Source organism: Vipera berus (genome assembly GCF_964194415.1).
Source record: "Vipera berus genome assembly, chromosome: 2".
NCBI classification, from domain to species: Eukaryota; Metazoa; Chordata; class Lepidosauria; order Squamata; family Viperidae; genus Vipera; species Vipera berus.
Genome location: NC_138203.1, coordinates 239,535,978 through 239,557,826, shown reverse-complemented (window position 1 = coordinate 239,557,826; position 21,849 = coordinate 239,535,978). Strand labels below are relative to the sequence as shown.

The 21,849-nt window shown below is 38.3% G+C and overlaps 1 protein-coding gene across 1 annotated transcript in view; it reads left to right on the top strand.

The window, feature by feature from the left end:
- GRIP2 (glutamate receptor interacting protein 2) overlaps nucleotides 1-21,849 on the top strand; it is a gene marked incomplete at its 5' end in the record, with an annotated part of 583,703 nt that overhangs the window by 470,614 nt on the left and 91,240 nt on the right. The window contains 3 exons of the mRNA XM_081319562.1: nucleotides 661-747; nucleotides 1,030-1,105; nucleotides 2,213-2,358. Of these exons, the coding sequence (XP_081175688.1) occupies nucleotides 661-747; nucleotides 1,030-1,105; nucleotides 2,213-2,358 (309 nt within the window). The remainder of the gene's footprint in view (nucleotides 1-660; nucleotides 748-1,029; nucleotides 1,106-2,212; nucleotides 2,359-21,849) is intronic.

The window sequence follows — 21,849 nt, the reverse complement described above, 5'->3', positions numbered from 1 at the left end:
TAGGAGAAGGAGGCAGGCATTTTGTTTGGAAAGTCATAGCACAGACTGTGTTAATAGGTTGCCATTTATTCATAACAGATGCAGTCTTTGTTTTTGCATTGCTTTCATAAGTGTTTAAAATTAAATGAAGTACTGAATTAAATATGGACTAAGACACATTTACTTCAGCGCTGTTTTACACTTAATCATTTTCTCCACTTAATGATCACAATCAACAACTGTCCTCTTAGCCATGAGGATTTGAATATACTCATTCAAAGTTGCCAGCTGGCTTATTATTAAAATATCTGAGAATCCAATAAACATCTGTGGCAAAAAAAATTGTTAGCTCTAGGAATCCTACTGGGCTTTGACGCTTTGTAGAAAAAAAGGCTCTGGTTTGTAATATATCAAAACAAGATCAGTATATATGTATGTATATGTGTATTATTAAGATTGATCAGAGGCAATTTGCAGACCAATTTGGTAATTTTAATGCTGTTATTCAATTATGACAAGCATTATAGGCAGTGGTCCAGTTTATGAAACCTAGAAGGCTTATGTGGATGACTTTTTCGTGTTTGAGATCATCTGCCGAACTTACAAATATGCAGCTTTTATAGAAGGAGAGTTCAGCAAATGAAAAGCATTAGCTCATCCCTTTATTTCCCTTGTCTGCAGCCCCTGATAATAGTGCTGGCATCATTCCAAAAACCATTGAAGTTACCCTCTACAAAGAAGGCAATAGTTTTGGATTTGTACTACGAGGTCAGTGCACTTGTAATTAGCAACATGCTGGGCTGTTTGAAAACGGGAAAAGAAGGAAGTGGGGTGTCTAATGCCATTCTAAGGTGGCTTTCTGAAGGGCATCTTTGGGAAAATGGAAAAGTAATCTTCAGAGACTGACAGATGGGATACTACCAGGTTTCCGCATGTGTTCCAGAAAATGATTGCTAGCTGCTTGCTGATGTAAAAATGTGTTCTTTTTTTATAGATTTGTTGGATATGTGTCTGTATCAGTTATGAATTATTTTTGCAAATTGCTTACAGGGGGAGCCCATGAAGACTGGCATAAATCCAGGCCATTAGTACTGACTTATGTTAGACCAGGTGGCCCAGCAGACAGGTAATGTTCACATAATTCCACATTTAGCAGTGAAGCTTAAACAAAGACATATTTTTTCATACCACCTATAAAAACATTCACAATAGCTTTGCATCTCTACATTTGGTCTATAGTCCATTGTTTCTTGGACATAGATTCCTTTTGAATTCTACTGCACTAGTTCTGAGTAACCAGAAAAGGTGAACTATGGAAAATACATTTGAAATATTTAATCAGTGGTGGATCATTTAAAACCAATTGCAGGTTCATTGCAACGCAGTAGTGATGGACTGCAAGGGGTGGGAATATGTTATAAAAATGTCAATATGGAAATAATGTGCCATCAAGTTGTTTTCGACTCATAGGCACCACATAGATAGATACTCACCCTGCAGTATAGAAAAACTAGAATAATAATGAAAAAAGTAACACAGGAAAACAGATGTGGAAATAACATTTAAAAGATAATTAACTAAAAGAAAGAATAAAAATATATAAGCCGTATTTTTTTTTCACCATCCTTTTTGTGTCTAGCAAATAACAGACCAGAGAAACCTAAACATGTGCACAGGGTTTATCAAACTGTGATTCCTTAAAAAGAGAAATAAATCTGTGCAACCTCAAGAAAAATAAATAATAAACCACCAAATTGAAGAGCTGCTGGTGATCAGATACAGCTTAGACAAGTGTTTCTCAACTTCTCAGCCAAGCTGGCTGGGGAATTTTGGGCACTGAAGTCCACCCAGTTTAAAGTGGCTATGGTTGAAAAACAGTGGCTTAGACAGATAGCTAGACTTACAGGCCTAACATACCTCTCAAAATTTGCTCCAGGTTTGATCCCTGGTTGCTTGGCTGAGTCTACTTCAGGCTCATTCAAGCAAAGCAGGAACATGTTTTGAAAGTGAGCTTCGCTCGACAAAGCAGGAAAACTATCCAGTTTTGTTCTGTACCTTATCAAAAGTTGCATCCCACACTTGGGAAGCTCCTAGACCCAATATGTGCACATCTTGGAGCAGACGTAGAAACTTTCAGTGTTATCAGTAAATAAAGTCCCCAAATAAGCATTCATCTCAAGAATATTCTGACACTCTATGTGTTCGTAATGGATGCCTTTAACTTTTTCTGCAGGGAAGGGTCTTTGAAAATTGGGGACCGGCTGTTGAGTGTGGACGGGATTCCTCTTCACAGTGTGAGTCATGCTGATGCACTAAACATTCTCCGTCAGTGCAACCAGGAGGCTCTGTTCCAGATTGAGTATGATATTTCCATAATGGGTAAGGGCTCTTGAGTTTGATTTCATTCTGGGGACACAGATATGGGATGATGGGAAAATCAATTCCACTGTATTTCTTCTCACGTGTGTGTGTGTGTGTGTGTGTGTGTGTGTGTGTGTGTGTGTGTACAAACAGATAGATAGATAGATAGATAGATAGATAGATAGATAGATAGATAGATAGATAGATAGATAGATACCAATGAAGGAGAATATTTGTAGCTCAGGGTTGAAGCTCGGTGCTCTCTGAGCTTGCTTGTTTTCTTGCAGACGTTTCATTACCCTAACTACATAACATCATCAGTGCTAGTCCCTAGCATATCACTAGGATGATGCATATACCAGTAGAGCAATCCAAGCTACAAGCAAAGATCAGCTTGGCCTTGCAATCTCCCATCCTCCTCTAGCTGAACAGGAGCTGCTTAATAAAGGCAGAGGAATGCTGATAAAAGAGAATGTTTGTAGCTCAAGATTGAATTTTCTAAGGTTGGCTTTTTGCGAGCACTGATGACATTACCTAGTTTGGTAATGAAATGTCTGCAGAAAAACAAGCCCAGAGAGCACCAAGGCCGATAGATAGACGATAGATAGATAGATAGATAGATAGATAGATAGATAGATAGATAGATAGATAGATAGATAGATAGATAGATATCACTGGTATTGATTTTCCTATCATCTACCATATACAGTATATATGGAAGAATCTGGAACAAGTGGAGATAATAACACAATATGGGAAGGTTTCTGGATTTAAAGTTAATATACAGAAAACCAAAATTTTGGTCAGAAATATGACAGTTTCGCAAAAGGCTCTTTTAGAAGGACTAACTGGATTTGAGATTGTTAAAAGGGTTAAATATTTGGGGGTGTTTTTGTCGCCCTCTAATACAAAGTTATATAAAAATAATTATGAAAAACTATGGGGGAAAATTCAAAAAGAATTGGAGAATTGGGAAAAATTGCAATTGTCTTTGTTGGGACGGATTGCAGCAGTGAAAATGAATGTCCTGCCTAAATTTTTATTTCTATTTCAAATGATACCGATTCTTAAGAAAGATTCTAATTTGGAGGAATGGCAGCGAGGTATCAATAAATTTGTGTGGGCAGGGAAAAAGCCACGAGTTAAACTTAAGATTATGCAGGATACTCGTGAGAGAGGTGGGCTTAAAATGCCCAATCTTAAACTATATTATGAAGCTGCTGCATTAGTAGGAATAAGTGATTGGATTAATTTGACACAGAAGAGATTATTAAATCTTGAGGGCCATGATTTGTTGTTTGGCTGGCATGCATATTTGTTGTATGACAAGAAGGTAGACAATGTGTTTAGAGTGCATATTTTAAGACAGGCATTGCTGAGAGTTTGGAAGAAGTACAGACATAAGCTAGATTGCAAGATACCACTGTGGGCAATTCCAAAACACGCAATAGAAAATATACATGCTGGTTTCAAACATGATGTGACTACGTACAAGGAGATCCTAAGTTTGGAAAGAAATGTATGGTGTTTGAAATCATATAGTCTCTTGCGAGAAGAGAAGGTTGTTCAAAACTGGTTCCAATATACTCAGTTACGGGCCAGGTGGAAAGAAGATCAGAAAAATGGTTTTACAATGACTGATGAAAATTTGATAAAGCAAATTAGAAATCAGGGACCGGCACATATTAAACGGATATATCTTGCATTGATAGAGATTGATTCAGAAACAGAACTTGTTAAGGATTGTATGATAAAATGGGCCCAAAACATCCAGGAAGTTATTACAATGGACACGTGGGAAAAGATTTGGGTGAGGAACGTAAAATTTACACAAGCTCAAAATTTAAGAGAAAACTTTTACAAAATGTTTTATAGATGGCATTTAGATCCCAAAAAGCTCGCAAGTATGTATCCGAATTATCAGCCTAAATGTTGGAGGTGCGGTGATGAAGATGCAACATATTTTCATATATGGTGGACATGTAAAAAGGTTAAGGCCTTTTGGATAAAAGTTTGGTGGAACATGCAGAAGATTTTTAAACAGAGGATAAAGTTTTGTCCGCAACTTTTTTTGTTGGGAATAATTACAGATGCTACAGTTGTGGACACTAAGTTGATGTTGAATTTAATTACGGCAGCAAGACTCTTGATAGGTCAGTATTGGAAGAAAGAGGAATTGCCGTCTATAGAAGAGTGGACTTTAAAGGTTTCCGACCTGGCAGAGATGGCGAAGATTTCGGCCTATTTGAAAGATCACTCGCAAGAACGCTATATTATGGAATGGAGAAAATGGATTGAGTTTATCCAGAATAAGTATAGGGTTAAGAAGTTTTATGTAGCATTTGAATAAGTCTTCTTTCTTTTTTCTTCTTTTTTTTTCTTTTAGTTTTTTTTTTATATATATATTTAATATTACTAAGGTTTGTTTTATCCTATATAAGCTAGAGAGTGATGGATTTTAGAGCTTATAGTTGTTAGTATATGATTGTTTATGATTGGTTTTTTTTATATAAACCTTGTATTTAGCTCTGGGAAGTCGGGGGGGGAGGGGGGGAGGGGGGAGAGGTAGGGGGGGAGGGTGAAGGGAGGGGGAGGGGGGGTTTTAAAGAAAAATTGTATGTTAAAACTTTTCAATAAAAAAAAAGAGAATGTTTGTAGCTCAAGATTGAATTTTCTAAGGTTGGCTTTTTGCGAGCACTGATGACATTACCTAGTTTGGTAATGAAATGTCTGCAGAAAAACAAGCCCAGAGAGCACCAAGGCCGATAGATAGACGATAGATAGATAGATAGATAGATAGATAGATAGATAGATAGATAGATAGATAGATAGATAGATATCACTGGTATTGATTTTCCTATCATCTACCATATACAGTATATATGGAAGAATCTGGAACAAGTTAAAAACTTCCAGAGCTACCAGAACTTTGTTTCAATGAATAATTGGGTGCATGAGTTTGGATGGGATCTTTTAAAAGTAAAGCCTCCTTCAAATAAAGCTGAACCCTTGGTGGCTCCATAGATGCATTTTCCAGAGGCAGCAGTACAGAACTAGTGGAAATGCTGTAAATCCTCCTACTGGCTGAATACAATATCTGATAAACATTCAGTGAGATTTGGGAGTCTTGTGTCAGGTTTGGGGCCTCTTTTCTTCAGATAAGGCAGGATTGAGAAGGGCAAACAGGGGTGGCTGTGAACTGAGCTAGCCCCCATTGTGTGCCTGCGGTTTCCAGAGAAAGTGAGAGTTTGGCATGCGTTTTCTTTGCTGCTGCTGCTGCTTTCTGAAATTGTGATAGCCCTGTTATAGAAGGATAGAAGGATAAGTTGTTACAGCCCTATTATAGAAGAAGAAGTTTCTGCTTGTTTTTGTGTTACAGGTAGTCCTTGACTTACAACCATTCATTCAGTAGCTGTTTGAAGTTACAACAGCACTGGAAAAAAGTGACTTATGGCTATTTGGGCGCTTGGCAATTGGCATGTATTTATGATGGCTGCGGCATTCCAGAGTCACGGGGATCGCCGTTTGCAAACTTCCCAGCCAGCATCCAACGAAGACAATGGGGGAAGCGGGGTTCACTTAATGACTGCCTGATTCACTCAACAACTGTGGCAAAAAAAATCATAAAACTGGGTGTGATTCACTTAACCATCTTGCTTAGCAACAGAATTCTGGTGCCAGTTGTAGTTTTCGGCTGAGGACTAGCTGTATAAGCCACTGCTGACGGAGATCAAGGCCCAACCCCAAATATCTCAAAACACACCAAAAAAAACCTACTTGAGCCTTGCAGTAATTTCAAGCAGTTATTATGGAAAATGTTGAACAAAATAAGAGATGATAAATGTAAGGCCACCGCTGAGCCCAAATAGGCTGTAGTAGAAGATCAGTGAACTGTTTCAGAAAGCAGTGCCTTGCATAGAGAAGGAAACAAACCCGCCCCAAGTGTCTATTTTTAAAGTCCATTTTTCTCTTTGCAGGCAAATCATGTGAACCACGTTGCCATGCTTAAGGTCGAGCCACAGAAGGAAAAGACTAATGATGCCCATTTATGGTGCCCATTTAACACTAACTTAATACATCAAATGGGCCTCAAAACATTTCTAGTGATCAGAGATAATAGAGATTTTCTTCCAAATGGAACGTTCTTAAAACATGCAAATGTTTCTCTCCAGCTCTAAAGTTGGGAAAACTCTAATTTTTGCCATAGAAGCTTTCAATTTGTGAACATTTCTAACCAACAACTGTGTTAAGGTGGGTGGGTGGGAACCCTTTACCAGAGATGTTATATTAACCTATTATCTAATTAAAAGGGAAAACCAAATTGTACAGTTGGTGTGCAGCAGCTTTAAAATTATTTCCACTTGCGGTAGGGAGTAAGACATGGAATCAGTACTCCCATTCTTCCTCTGAAGAAAATTTCTTTTCTGAACTTGCATTTACTTCAGAAAGAGGAGAGCCCCTTTACTGATGCCAGGAAGAAGATCTGCCTATCAGATAAAGAAGGCTTTCCTTGTGAAGTGTGGTGAGGGGGGGGGAAAGACTAAATTGCATTTTTTCTGCTGCTTGCATTCCTTCAAAGGAGTCATAAACTTTTCCAGTTGATAGTTTGCATTTCAGACAAATGCACCTTTTCCCTTACATTTTTGTAATAAAAAAATATTACAGCATTGGGGACAGCCTTCTGCTGAAATTTTACCCTGAGCTGTTGTTGTTTTGCGCATCTCACATTAAAGCAGGTGAGCTTTTCCTTCAGAAATGTATATCAGTTGCCAAAGTAAATGTGAAATAATCTAGTCTGATTTTTAAGAACCTGGGTTTCCACTTTCAAAATGTATGTTGTCTCGGTTTGGACTCTAGAACTAAGTATTCATGGATTATAGTGTAATCCAGTTTGCTTTCTCCTTTGTATCATTGCTTTTATTCAGCTGAAATTAATTTGGAATTGAAATTAGTTCAGGAGTTGGGGAAATAAAGAATGCTACAGAATGGAAACCAGAAAGCAATGACAAAATGAGCATTAAGAGTAGGTTTGGAAAGATACCAGCCTAATTCGTATATGCTATTTAGAGTTACTTGATAATGATCTGAACTTGCTTACTGAAGGAAAGCACATCAGAGAATGCTTTCTTTTTTTTCTCCTTTGTAAATACAGATGTTTCTTCAGTTTGCTGGTTTTTAAGTTTTGGCCAACGTGGATTACCTTACTGTAATGCTTTAAAAAAGCAACATTTTCTGGATGGAGTGATGGTTATTCTCATGTTTCTAAGTTTTGAGCTGGAGCACAGTAGGCATTTTTCTGGGGCACAGCTATGTGCTATGAAATGTTGAATGTGAAGGAAAAGTATCCTGTTGGAAATTCTGGTGTATAAGCTTAATGGAGAATATGGGGAGTGTTTGTGTGTGTGTGTGTGTGTGTGTGTGTGTGTGTGTGTGTGTGTGTGTGTTTAATTTGAGGAACTAGTGCTGTGAAGTTTGACAAGTTAACTGGCTATGCTTTGTGAAGCAGAATTACAGCAGGTTTATGGTCTTCAAGTCTAAAATTAGATTCTTCCTTCATCCTTCTTCCAGTTTTATTTTCATTTGACTTTTTGCAATATCTTTATGGGTGAATACTTTCAACTTCTGTAGGTGCACCCTTCACCGGACACAAATTAAGTACTTAGTATCAAACCAGCCTCAAATATATATCTTAAAAGAATAAAAAAAATATTCTAGTTCAAGAATGAAGGTTAGAGCTGAAACAGATACCTTTGATTTATGACAGATATGTGTTTGAACTAAATGATTTTCCTCTATATGGGTAGGGAAATATATATGTATATCAGGTTTTTAAAGACTTGGAATCTGGTAGTTTTTAAAAGATCTGAAAAGAATTTGCTAGTGGTGAGATAGTAAATTTCATTTATCTACCTTTCAGATGCTTTACCTTGGAAAGTATTTCTTTCTAACTTGATTTCATTTCACTTTTAAAATAAAAAGTGGTCAGGGTATTTTCATTTATTGTTCTCAGATAATTTCTGCTCTACGTTTGTATCTGATATTCTAAATCAGGGGTGTCAAACTCAATTTCATTGAGGGCCTCATCAGCATTGCGGTTGCCCTCAAGGGGCTGGGTGGGTGTGGCCTGGGTGGGCGTGGCCTACTGGGTAGGTGTGGCTAGAGTGCATATGGCCTACTGGGTGGGCATGGCCAGCTCTACATCATTCGCATCAAGGGTGCCTATGGGGGCCTGGGCAGGAGTGGGACAGATCTGAGGGTCTCTGGCAGAAGAAGGGTCTCTGGGCCGGGGCCAAGGCAGTGGGGGCCGTTCCCTCACTGTTTCCAGGATGGCTTCGCGGGCCACACAAAACCACTTTGCGGGCCAGATCTGGCCCCCGGGCCTTGTGTTTGACATGTCTGTTCTAAATTATAGGATGTGCCTCAAATGTTTGTGTTAAGGTATTTTATGAAAACAGCATATTTATTTTTATTTTATTTTATTTATTAAATACATTTACATGGCCACCCAAATTACACATGGTAACAAGATAATTTATGTCATCTTGTGTAAATGAATCAAGTTTTAATGACATAAACTATTGTAGAACTCTTTCCCCATACCTTAGGTGGCTGACGTGTGAATTTCTAGGAATTTCTATGCAATGTATAATCCCAGAATAGCCCTGGGATAACAAAACAATTGCATGCCACATCAAGCTTGAAGCGAAGTAGTCAGTGAGAAAGCTATAATAAGAAAAGATGCACTGAGCTAATTGGAAGATATGCTTGTGGGAAAGCCCTACATCATGTATTAATCAGCACAAATGACCTAGAGAACTATTGTCTCCAGCTGCATATTCAAGACTGTTGATCTGGACTGACTCACTAAACTATTACCACCTTGTTACTATTTTTTCTATGTCTTGAGGAACAGTAAAATGTTTCACAAATGAAGGCAAATATACGGGTCCCAGGATAATGTTGCAGGATCCAATCTGGGTCACTGGCTGGAATCAGAGATTTAGTCTTTTGGACTTGTGTTACAGCCCATCCTCAGGGAACTTCTCTCCCTGAGTGTGTGTGGGGGGAGGGGTAAAATGTTTGCTCACATTATGTTTTTCTTAACTTTATACATATAAAATGAAGGATTGAGTATAGAAATTATATGCACATCCATACATATGTTCAAAACATATAGGGAACGGTTGCTGGAATTGGGTATGTGTAGTTTAACGAAGAGAAGGGTGAGGGGTGACATGATAGCAGTGTTCCAGTATCTCAGGGGCTGCCACAAAGAAGAGGGAGTCAAGCTATTCTCCAAAGCACCTGAAAGCAGGACAAGAAGCAACGGATGGAAAATAGTCAAGGAGAGAAGCAACTTAGAACTAAGGAGAAATTTCCTGACAGTTAGAACAAATTAATCAGTGGAAAAACCTGCCTCCAGAAGTTGTGGATGCTCCAACACTCGAAGTTTTTAAGAAGAGACTGGACAGCCATTTGTCTGAAATGGTATAGGGTTTCCTGCCTGAGCAGGGGGTTGGACTAGATGACCTCCAAGGTCCCTTCCAACTTCTTCTTCTTCTTCTTCTTCTTCTTCTTCTTCTTCTTCTTCTTCTTCTTCTTCTTCTTCTTCTTCTTCTTCTTCTTCTTCTTCTTCTTCTTCTTCTTGTTATTATTATTGTTATTATTATTACATGTATCTGGGATAGAGCTATCCAAACATTAACTTGGCTTGACTCTGTTTGGCTTAATTTATCTGCATTTTGAAATGAAGCAGAAGTTTAGATCCTTAGCTGGCTTATGTGTGGTAACCATGCACCATAAATGCCCACTTAAGAAATGGGAATGGATAAAAAAATTGGTTAACACTTTCCTTTCTCCCATTGGTAAACTACTATTTACATTTGACTCAAAAGTGTTATTAGCTAAATGGGCTAAGGAAGTTTGGCAACATGTCAAAAATGTTTAATCGATGGATGTGGCATGTTTCACTGGGGTTATGATGCATGGGAGGTGGAGGTTCAAATGTGGCAGGAATGTGAGATGCATAAAAGAGAAAGATTGTTTCCGCTTTATAACCAAATGATATATGACATCATCAGGAAACAGCACTTCCAATGCACCAGCAATTATTTCATGGTTTGCTAGAAAACTCTCCTAATTGCTGTGGTTTTTATCTGGTTAGTACTGATTGTGCCAAGTCATGACAGAAGGCTGTCGCTGGGAAGCTAGTTCCAGCATTAGTTTAAGTTCTTTTTATTCCTTTTTAGCCTTTCTTTCTATTGATTCATAAGGAAAGAATTTGTACTGCACTGCTGGGAGTCGGCTGGGAAATGAGAGAGCAAAATAGGTGGCAGAGGCTGTAAATCTAGCCAATAAGTAATTGTGGGCTGAGGGCATGGAAGGAGAGTTTAAAATAAAAGATAAATTTACCTCTGCAAGATAAAGGGTGGTTTTCTGGGTGCTGTTTGCTTGTATTAGAAAGGGAAGCAACACTGTTTTCCACCAGTCTTGAGGCATCTTGTGTCATTTTTTATTATTATTACATTTATATCCCGCCCTTCTCCGAAGACTCAGGGCGGCTTACAAGCTTAGCAGTAGCCTTCATTCTATGTATATGTCTGCTTATTAGGGCTTTCACACACCCCCAAGCAGCATTATTAAAGTCAGCTTAATTGCCCCCAACAATCTGGGTCCTCATTTTACCTACCTCGGAAGGATGGAAGGCTGAGTCAACCTTGAGCCTGGTGGGATGCGAACCTGCACTAATTGCAGGCAGCTGGTGTTACTTAAGGAGGCATCAGGAGTGTAAGGAGTGTAGTAGTATAGAAATAAATAAAATGAAATGAATAAATAGTAAATATTGGCCTGCTCTTAAGTTTATAAGAGTATTTGCTATGTGGCTAGATATATATTAACATGATGGATGACTGATGGATGAGGAAGATCCATCCATCTTTTGATAATTGGAAGGGTGTGTTGAAGAAAAAGTCTTCATCATGGTTCAGTCCAAGCCGGGGATAAACAACATGGTGACTGCTTTAGGAAGAAAGTTGCACTTTATGGAAAAGGAGAGCCAGACAGGAAGAAAGGTCTGGAAGAAAGAGACAGAAAACATGTAGGGAGTGGGTTTTTATACCCTCTGGAGCCTTTTGTTTGGAGTGGTTTCCTGTTCCTGTTTGAGGCTTTATATTTCCTGTGTCACGTATTCTGACCTGAGTCTGGGTGTGCCTTTCTGGTATTCTTGATGGTGGTGGGATAATCCTATTATGTCCCAATGGTTATATCCTGCTTCCCTGAGGCTGTGCCTGATGTTGATTCTAGAGATCTTTCTTCCTAATCCCAGTTTCCTGACAAGATTATCACTTCAGCATTCCTGCAGACTTGGTTTCTGCTTGGGACAGGGAGACTTGGGGCAGGGTTGGTTTCTGCTTTTAAAATCTTTTAGGGAAATATATTCTGCCCTTTTAATATTTCCTTCTCGGGGGGGGGGGTGACTTCCCACAGGTGTCATTTTTTTTCTCTGAAAAGCAGACTAAAAAAGTACAAAAATTAAAAATGGGGTCTTCTTTGGGTTGAAGATTACTGCAGAGAGTGAGAGAATGAGCTATGAACTGTAAACATATTCATATTTATCTGGGATTATGGCCCACTGCAGCATCTAAGTTTTGAATGAACAGACATGTCACTACGTATCACCAGAAGAGAATTGTCTTGTGCCCATTCACAGCTTCTGGAGGTAAGTAGTTCCACTGATTAATTGTTCTCACTGTCAGGAAATTTCTCCTTAGTTCTAGGTTGCTTCTCTCCTTGGTTTGTTTCCATCCATTGCTTCTTGCCCTGCCCTCTGGTATAATATAATAATAATAATAATAATAATAATAATAATAATAATAATAATAATAATAATAATAATAATAATAATAATAATAATAATAATAATAATAATAATAATAATAATAATAATTTATTTTATTTTTTTTAAATTCCATTTATATCCCGCCCTTCTCCGAAGACTCAGGGCGGCTTACAAGCTTAGCAGTAGCCTTCATTCTATGTATATGCCTGCTTATTAGGGCTTTCACACACACCCCAAGCGGCATTATTACAAAGTCAGCTTAATTGCCCCCAACAATCTGGGTCCTCATTTTACCTACCTCGGAAGGATGGAAGGCTGAGTCAACCTTGAGCCTGGTGGGATGCGAACCTGCACTAATTGCAGGCAGCTGGTGTTACTTAAGGAGGCATTAGCCCACTGCTCCACCAAGGCTCAATAATGATGATGATGATGATGATGATGATGAGGATGATGATGATGAAGAAGAAGAAGAAGATGTTGGAAGGGACCTTGGAGGTCATCTAGTCCAACCTCCTGCTCAGGCAGGAAACCCTATACCATTTTGGACAAATGACTGTCCAGTCTCTTCTTAAAAACTTTCAGTGTTGGAGCATTCACCGCTTCTGGAAGCAGGTTGTTCCACTGGCTAATTGTTCTAACTGTCAGGAAGTTTCTCCTTAGTTCTAGGTTGCTTCTCTCCTTGATTAGTTTCCATCCTTTGCTTCTTGTCCTGCCTTCAGGTGCTTTGGAGAATAGCTTGACTCCCTCTTCTTTGTGGCAGCCCCTGAGAGATTGGAAGACTGCTGTCATGTCCCCCCTCGTCCTTCTCTTCATTAAACTAGACATACACAATTCAAGCAACCATTCCTTATATGTTTTAGCCTCCAGTCCCCTAATCACCTTTGTTGCTCTTCTCTGTACCCTTTCTAGAGTCTCAACATCTTTTTTACATCTTGGTGACCAAAACTGGATGCAGTATTCCAAGTGTGGCCTTACCAAGGCATTGTAAAGTGGTATTAATACTTCATGTGATCTTCATTCTATCCCTCTGTTAATGCAGTCTAGCACTGTGTTTGTGTAATTTAACTTGCTTTGGAAGCATTTAAATTTCTTTGAACCAATTGGGGTAATTGTAATTGAAGTAAATCTTACTTTGAAACATGGCTTGCTGCATCTAAAAGTAGAGGAAATGAATGAGATAAGTGACTTAGATGAAGTGCAAATGAATACCATTTATAGAGATGATTTGATCTGTTATCAGGAGATTTTAAATGTTACTAATTATTTTTAAAATTGTATACATGTATATAAATTTGTAATTTGATTTCTATTTTCCATAAAGCATCAGAGCATCCATATAAAGCAAATGTAAGATTTTTTTAGCATTTTTTGCTGTATGCTAGCCAATGTTTGTTTTCTTCAAAATCACTGAAAGTGGGATCACAGCAATGACAAATTATAAGAGTGATAATGATCACCAGGAAGATGCCTCTCCAAATGTTGACAAGCTCATATTTTTCATTTCCAACCATCAATTCTGTCTTCATTATTTATTTTTCTAAATAAATAAATAAAAACATTCCAATATTTTTACTGACATCAATTGTTTCCAAATATTTGGTGACCCAGCTGTGTGGTTATGAATCAAACGACTTTTTATAATCAATCCAGAACATATGTAAATTGGTTTTCAGTTGATTTATAAAAGAACAAACAACATTCTTCTGTATGCTTGTAAGGGTTAAAGCTCTGCTCTGTGTCTCTTTCTCTCTATCCCATATAGATTTTCCCCTCAGTATAAATTATATCACCTTTAAACAGGGCTGGGAAGAAGGGAATGAACATTTCATCCCTTCAGGAGATTTAACAACTTTAAATGAGCAGCCATTTGGGGCCAAAACAGCTTTAGAGTTTTTTAACCATAAAAGGCAACAGCAGCAATGCAGAGTTGGTGTGGTTATCATCAGGTTGCCAGGATTTTCCTTCTTGCTTTGTTTTTTTTTTCCTTCAGATGCTTGATTTTTTTTGGTTTAGTTTTTAGACCTGTGTGGTTAAGCTTATTTTAGATCCCCAAGGAGGAACTTCTCATCTAGTAGTAATAGTAAAGTTGGAAGGGACCTTGGAGATCATCTATTCCAACCCCCTGCTCAGGCAGGAAACCCTATACCATTTCAGACAAATGGCTGTCCAGTCTCTTCTTAAAAACTTCCAGTGTTGGAGCATTCACTGCTTCTGGAAGCAGGTTGTTCCAGTGGTTAATTGTTCTAACTGTCAGGAAGTTTCTCCTTAGTTCTAGGTTGCTTCTCTCCTTGACTAGTTTCCATCCGTTGCTTCTTGTCTTGCTTTCAGGTGCTTTGGAGAATAGCTTGACTCCCTCTTCTTTGTGGTAGCCCCTGATTTGTGTAACTGAATGATGCAGTTTTGAAATCTCTGCAATAAACAGATGGGGTTGGGTGGTTGAATGTCTAGTTAGCGAAGAATAGTTTGACTCTCTCTTCTTTGTGGCAGCCCCTGAGATATTGGAACACTAGTTCCTGCCTGCAAATACTTGAGAAATCACCTGCCCAATTTTAGGCAGTTGCAATCTCCAAAAGCAATTTGCAAAAAAAGGGGGGTTAAGGCCTTGAGGTTGCAGTTCATTTACCCCGGTTTAAGGTCAATGTAGCTCATTAACTGCAATCACCCAACACTTTATTACAGAAGGCAGAAGGAGCTCTGTTAATGCTTTTTTTATATCCCAGGTTTCCATTTTTTCAGCAATGTATAATTTTACCTCTCCCTTCTTTCCTCAAGCAGTGATATAGTAATAGCAATAGCACTTAGACTTATATACCGCTTCACAGTGCTTTACAGCCCCCTCTAAGCTGTTTACAGAGTCAGCATATTGCCCTCAACAATCTGGCTCCTCATTTTACCAACCTTGAAGGATGGAAGGCTGAGTCAACCTTCAGCATTGTCAGAACTGAATTCCTGTCTATGGGCAGAGCTAGCCTACAATACTACATTCTGACCACTGTACCACCATAGCTGTAAGCTTTATTTGCAAATATATGCATGCAACAATAGGTAAATAAAAAATCACCCAGGAACCACAGAGTGTTAAACAGTTTGTACACGTCTCATTCAGCCATTTTTTTTTGTCCTTTCTGCCCCCAAACTACTTTTTTGCTATGTTTAGGACAATAGACGGGTGTAGGAATTCTTGCTGGAAAGGTTAAAGCTCAAAATGAACTGAGAGTTGTGAGATACAGTATATGTAACTCCAAAAAGAGTTCATTTGGTAAGTTAGAAATAAATGGAAAGCCAAAATGAGCATAATCCCATTGTGAGAAAGCAGTAACTCTATAAGAGGTGATGATGAGAAGACAGAATTTCCTAATTCCTTCTTTGCATTTGCTTTCTCTCAGGAGATAAATGAAACTCTAACTCAGGGGTGTCAAACTGCCGGCCTGCGAGCCGGACACGTCACGAGGAAACCGCGCCCACCCCATTGCCAGCAATGGGGAAAAAGTTCCGATACGTTGCGCGATGTCACGTGACCTCATGAGTTTGACATGTCTGCTCTAACTGGTCATTCTGCCAATAGGGAACAAGAGAACTGTAGCTTACTATTAGCTAAGAGAGAAGGTAGGTAATTTAAATAATTCAGATCTTTAAAACCTGAAGGAACCAAAGGAACTATGGTGATGCATTGCAGAATTGCTGTTGATAATCTATCAGAAGAAGGGGGACCCAGGAAACTACATATATTTAGACTGGCTAAGGACAGCTGCCCACTACAAATGACAAGAGTGTCATGGGCGTGTGCAAACAAATCATTCCAGACTAACTTTCTTTTCTCCTTTCATAGAGTTAATAGCTGAACAGAGCAGAGGAATGCCACAAATGCAGTATATCTGGCTCATAGAAAAACATTTGGCAAAATGTTTCATGATATCCTCTTGCATAACATGGTAAAATATGGGTTAGGTGATACATTTGTTACATAGTTGGCTGAATGACTACACCAAAGAATGCTCATTGATGGCTCGGTGATGACTTCAGCTTGTAGGAAAGTATCAAGTGAAAAGCCATGAAGCCTTGTCCTGGATCATGAGCTGTTCAACATTTTTAGCAATGACTTAGACAAGAGAGTTGAGGGAACACTTATGAAGTTTCCCAATGATGCAAAATTGGGAATGGTGGTTAATTATTTAAAAAACAGAGAGAAGATTCAAAAAGATCTAGGCAGTGTTGAATCTAGGCAGGCTGAAGGGATTCAAGGTAGAATTTAACCGGGAAATGTGTAAAATTCTGCATTGATCACAAGATAAATATTAATCAGCTTTGATTCAACATTCCAAGCACACCAAGGAGATTTTCTGGTCATTAGGTCCCATTCAAAACTAATTTGGACCATTTTGGGTAAATAAAATAGTTCTTTGTCAAATCTTAGACTCTATCATACATTTCTTTCAAGCCAAGCAACACAGATAGTCCCCCTTTCAACAGATGGATAGCTTAATGTGCAACAGAAGTAGATAACTAGGTCATTTGATAACTAGGTCTGAGGAGAGCAACTCATAAGCAAGGCAAGCAGACCATGAGAAATGAGAACAAGAAACTGCTTCCTTTGAAAGCAGAGCTGGCTGTTAGGTTGCCTAGGTCAGCCAAAGGTTTGACCTGCATCGGCTCTGAAATCAGCAGCCACTGGAAAAATGACCCCATTAAATATTGATTTTTCTCTGAAGTTTTGTGGATAGGATATTGAAGACCATTTGCCACTTTCTGGAAAATAAACTTTCATTCATTCCTTGCCTGCTTGTTGTAGCTTTTATGTCAATGAAGCAATTGTAACCCATCCTGTCACCAACCACTTTATTTTTCAGGGACCGGAAATAAAGCTGTGTTCGGCTAATATCCCTTTTCTGCAAAATAACACATTGTCTCCTAGCAATTAATGCAGTGGTGGTTATTTTATTTTGCTTAAGGATTGATTTGGTTTGGGAAATGAGCGACTCGGAAAGATCAAAGATCATTTGTGCTCTTTATCATTTTCCTTTAATATCAAAGCCATACTACATGTGGGCCCTGAGCTCAAAGTTTCTTTCCCTTTCTTTCTTTCTGGGGATCAATTCATTGGTCAAATGCTCGTTTTTGTCCTCCTAAACTTCATCTTGTGGCGGATGATTTTAGAGAAGATTACAAAAAGGATTACCTACCCTCCCAACAGGTATGCTAGCTTTTAAGGGGGGAAATGTCATTCCTGTGCATGTTGATTAAGATGGGTAGGGAATCCATGAATCCATTTTCTGAACTTAATTGCCATTCTGAGAATGACACCAATTGAGGAGGCATTTTTCCCACCTTCTGGAATCACTGAATTCTCCCCTGGTTCTTTTCCGATAACTTATTTAGAAACAGCTTTTATAATGCATATTGGGAACATGGTTAAGACCCCCCTCCCCTTCCCTCTTTTCTGCCTGTTAAATGCTCCAAGGTGTTCTTACTAGATGCCTTTTGAAGTGTAACTACATTAATTTATAAGTAAAAATCAGCAAATGGATGATATTAAAGAAAAGTGGAAAAAATTATCTCTTTCCCTCCTGGTCCAAATTATCGCTTTCATTCACTGTTGAAAGTAGTGTGTTTTTTTTAAGAGGCAATATTTCTGATGAAGCCAGTTTGGTCTCCTTCAGGCTCTCCTTTGCTTTTCATATGATCTTTCTGCCAAAAGGCTTCATCTGCTAAAGTTTTTCTCATCCCCTTTTGTGAACCGCAGGCGGTCTCCTGTCGCCTAATAATGCTGAGAGGCCACATTCATTGCTTGTAAAGCATTCTCTGATTCTTTCAGCATAGTCAATATCTTTGTTCACAATATTATTAGCCTTTCAGAGGCTAGTTTCCTTTATTGATCACTTCTGCATGAATTATACCCACTGCTGCTACGTGACTTTTTTTTAAAAAAATTGCCCAAGAGTTGTTCATCTCTGCCTTTGTGTGTGTGTGTGTGTGTGCGCGCGTGCTGTTAATTCAGCAGGAACAGATGTCTCACCCCAGGGTGTTACAACAGTGCCACATTTTAATTGGGCCACTTCTTGGATCAACAATCAGTTGGCTAAAGCGTGTCAATAAGAATCATACTAAAATGTGCTCTACTTTGTGCTGATCAATGGCAAGTTGTCTTGCTGAGACATTTTTGGCTTTCTTTATGTAGTGCTGGTGTCAGAATGCGCCACTGAGAAAAATACAATACTTTTAGAATTTGCTACTTTTCATGGCCTAATTGCTGCTGGCGTATCTATGGGAACCTTTCCATGCTAAATCACGCCTCCGTTTTACCTTTCTTTTCAATCAAAAGATACAGATTCAAGATGTTTTGTTTTGTTGTCCCACTTTTTTAAAAAAATAAATAAATAAATACTTATTTCAAACTGGTGTTGGTTTTCTGTGTTAATTCTGCATTTATAGAATTGAACTTAAGCCGTATCAGAGCCATCTCTTCTTAAAGGTAAGAATCCACTTTCCAAAAGCTGCAGAGCTAACATAAACCTTAGCTTGAACACCAAAATAAATCATGTTTCTTACTATAGGAATAAGCTATAATAGGTTTTTGGTGCATAGTTCTATTCCTTGTGTCTTTACCATCTGCCAATAGTACAAGCTGCTTTTTACTTTCTAGTTAGTGAAGAGAATATACATCACAGCCCACAGTTCACATTAAACAGATTTGTTTAAAGTTAGAAGCAAAACTTCCTGATTTTGTGAAAAAGGAAAGAAGTTCCTCACAAAGCTTGTTGGTGGCACTTAATATATCAGCTTTGGAAAAGCTCCTAAAATGGAAAAAAAAATTAGCGGACAAAAGAGGTGTGCAGTTTTTGCTTTTTGATTAAATGAAGGGAGCTCATTGTGTGGGGAGAGGTGTATAAGAAGCTTTTCCTGATGTCAGCAACATATGATAACTTGGATTCTTCTCTGTTCCTGGCAGAGTTGCTGTTGTGCATGTTTCCAAGCAGACGGCGTCTCTCTTGGCTGGGGGAAATGAAAATGTCTGATGACTTTGAAGTCTGTTTCCTAGGTTTCCCTATCCCTTTGTAGAATCAACAGTTTTTATATTTCTCATTTGAGCTATTCTATGTGAGCTACAGTTTTTAAAAGGAAGCTTCAGTGTTGGCGGCGTCTTTTGCATTTCGCACCTAACAGATAAATATTGTATGTTGAAGAAAGAGATTTTTTTGGCAAGCAGAAAACTCTACATTTGTTTTCCAGTATATATGTGGTAGATGTTAAGCAATATTGTCCCTGTGCTGTGGGTTGTATACTCAAGGTGGTTGGGAGAAATGCTTGTCCCTTGTTGTGTTCTTATTTAATGGGTTTCAAATAGCTAACAGCAAGGCAAAAGTAATATCACAAAATAGCACGTCATTACTAAAAGGGAAAAAGGAATGTTGGAATCCATGACTAATTACGAGTAATGCATTTGCCTCCGCATAGAAGCTGAAAAAACAGTGGACCACCTAGTTAGTTGCTACAAGAAGTTCACACAGACTGACAGCAAACAACAGCAAACAAAGTAGCAACAAAGATCCATTGGAATATCTGCAAGAAATACCATTTGCCTGTATGCAAAAATTGGTGAAACCACAAAGTAATTGAAAATGGAGAAGCTTCATTTGGGACTTTACAGTTCAGACAAATATCTGCCACCTAACACTGCAGAATTAACAGTTGTTGATAAGAAAAAGGAAAAAAAGTCTGGATAGTGGATGTGGCAGTACCTAATGAAAGCAGAATAGAAGAGGGTGAACTGGCAAAAGAAAACAAAAATAGTGCCACTAGTGATGAATGCTTTGGGTGCTATCCCACAATATTTGGAGCACACTTGAACACCATTAACATTGACAAAATCACCATCAGTCAATTGCAAAAGGCAGCTTTACTTTGTTGTTGTTAGCTGTGAAGTCGTGTCCGACCCATCGTGACCCCATGGACAATGTTCCTCCAGGCCTTCCTGTTCTCTACCATCTTCTGGGGTCCATTTAAGCTCACGCCTACTGCTTCAGTGACTCCATCCAGCCACCTCATTCTCTGTCGTCCCCTTCTTCTCTTGCCCTCAATCTTTCCCAGCAGCAGCTTTAGTAGGAATTCCTTATATTCCTTATATACATTTAATATCATCAAACAAGAACATTTGCCTATCTTGGATTGTTTGCAAGGGCTTTATAGGTAGATAAAAATGCCAAATCCAGTGTAAACATCTAGCTGACTTGCCACTACCAATATTAATGGCAATTGCAATAGCAGTTTCATAAACCCTCTCTCTCTCTGATGGTTCCTTCTACCTTGTCGGAGATCAGATAGGTATTTGCTTTTCTCTCTCTAAAAGCAGCCCCTTATCATGGAATATATTTGCTATTTTGATGAAAGATACTGGACAACTAATAAATGCCAGTCATTGATCTTTTAATTTTTAAGTGTGTACTGCTTGGATATATTTCAGCCTCAGATGAGCAATGCTTGTAAGTCATAGTTTTAAAATGATCATTTTATTTTAAAGGAATGATTTTGAAAAATACGAGTATCTGGATAATCAAAAATAGAGGTTGACTATATAGAGATCAAGCTGCAGAAATTACAGCTATTTGTCAAAAAAATGGAGGTATATACTTAAAGCATAGTTAAATGTAATATCCGCTGCATGCTCTTTGCTATTAATCCATATATCTATGTAAGATAATTTTTGTTAATTCTGAACATCTACTTGGTCTAGATTTAGGTACACTTATACATTTTGTTAAAGTTTGGTGTGTTTTTCTCTCCAGATATTTAACTAAGTTTAGTAAAATGTGTTTAGATTTGTTTAAAGTCTAAACGGGATATGTTCCAATTATAATTTAAATGTTTGGGGTGTACTATTAGATCTTAAAAAGCTGTGAGGAACATTAGTGTTTATGTGTAACATAGCTTACAGAATACGATCTCTCTGATACAAATTATGTTCTCACTTTGTCAGGTTCCTTTAAGATATGTGAAGTAGTGGTGATAGATGCTTCATAGTAAAAGCATTTGTTGACAGGATCCAGTATTTAGTAAAGAATTCAGGGTTGAGTACAGCTTTTACCAAAGCTACATCATAAAGCTTTTTATTATTTTTCCTAAAAGCAAATAGTAAGCACTTTTATTCAAGCTAACATTTAGCTTTTAGTAAAGCAAAATATCAGATCATGTCAAGAAAGATTCCAAATAGGACATGTGATAATTATATACTGAAATGAAATCACCCAAATCTTGTTCACACATCCTAGAGGGAAATCAACCCTGACTGTCCTTTGGAAGGACAGATACTGAAGCTGAAGCTCAAATACTTTGGCCAACAAACGAGTAGAGAGGACTCATTGGAAAAAGAAAGATTGAGGGCAAAAGGAGAAGGGGGCAGCAGAGAATGAGAGGGTTAGATAATGTCATAAGACACAATGAATATGAGTTTGGGCAGACTCAGGGAGACAGTGGAGGATGGCGGGGGCTGGCGTGTTGTGTTCCATGGGGTTGCAAACAGTTGGGCAAGACTTAGTGACTGAACAACAAACCTTCACACACTGTCTGGACTTTGCCTTTTGTTTGTATGTTCTATTTTAGCCTTCGAGTAGACATAAACAACTTTGAATACTTTGCATGGATATTAGGTAGGATACACCTGTTCTTTCTCCTGAGAT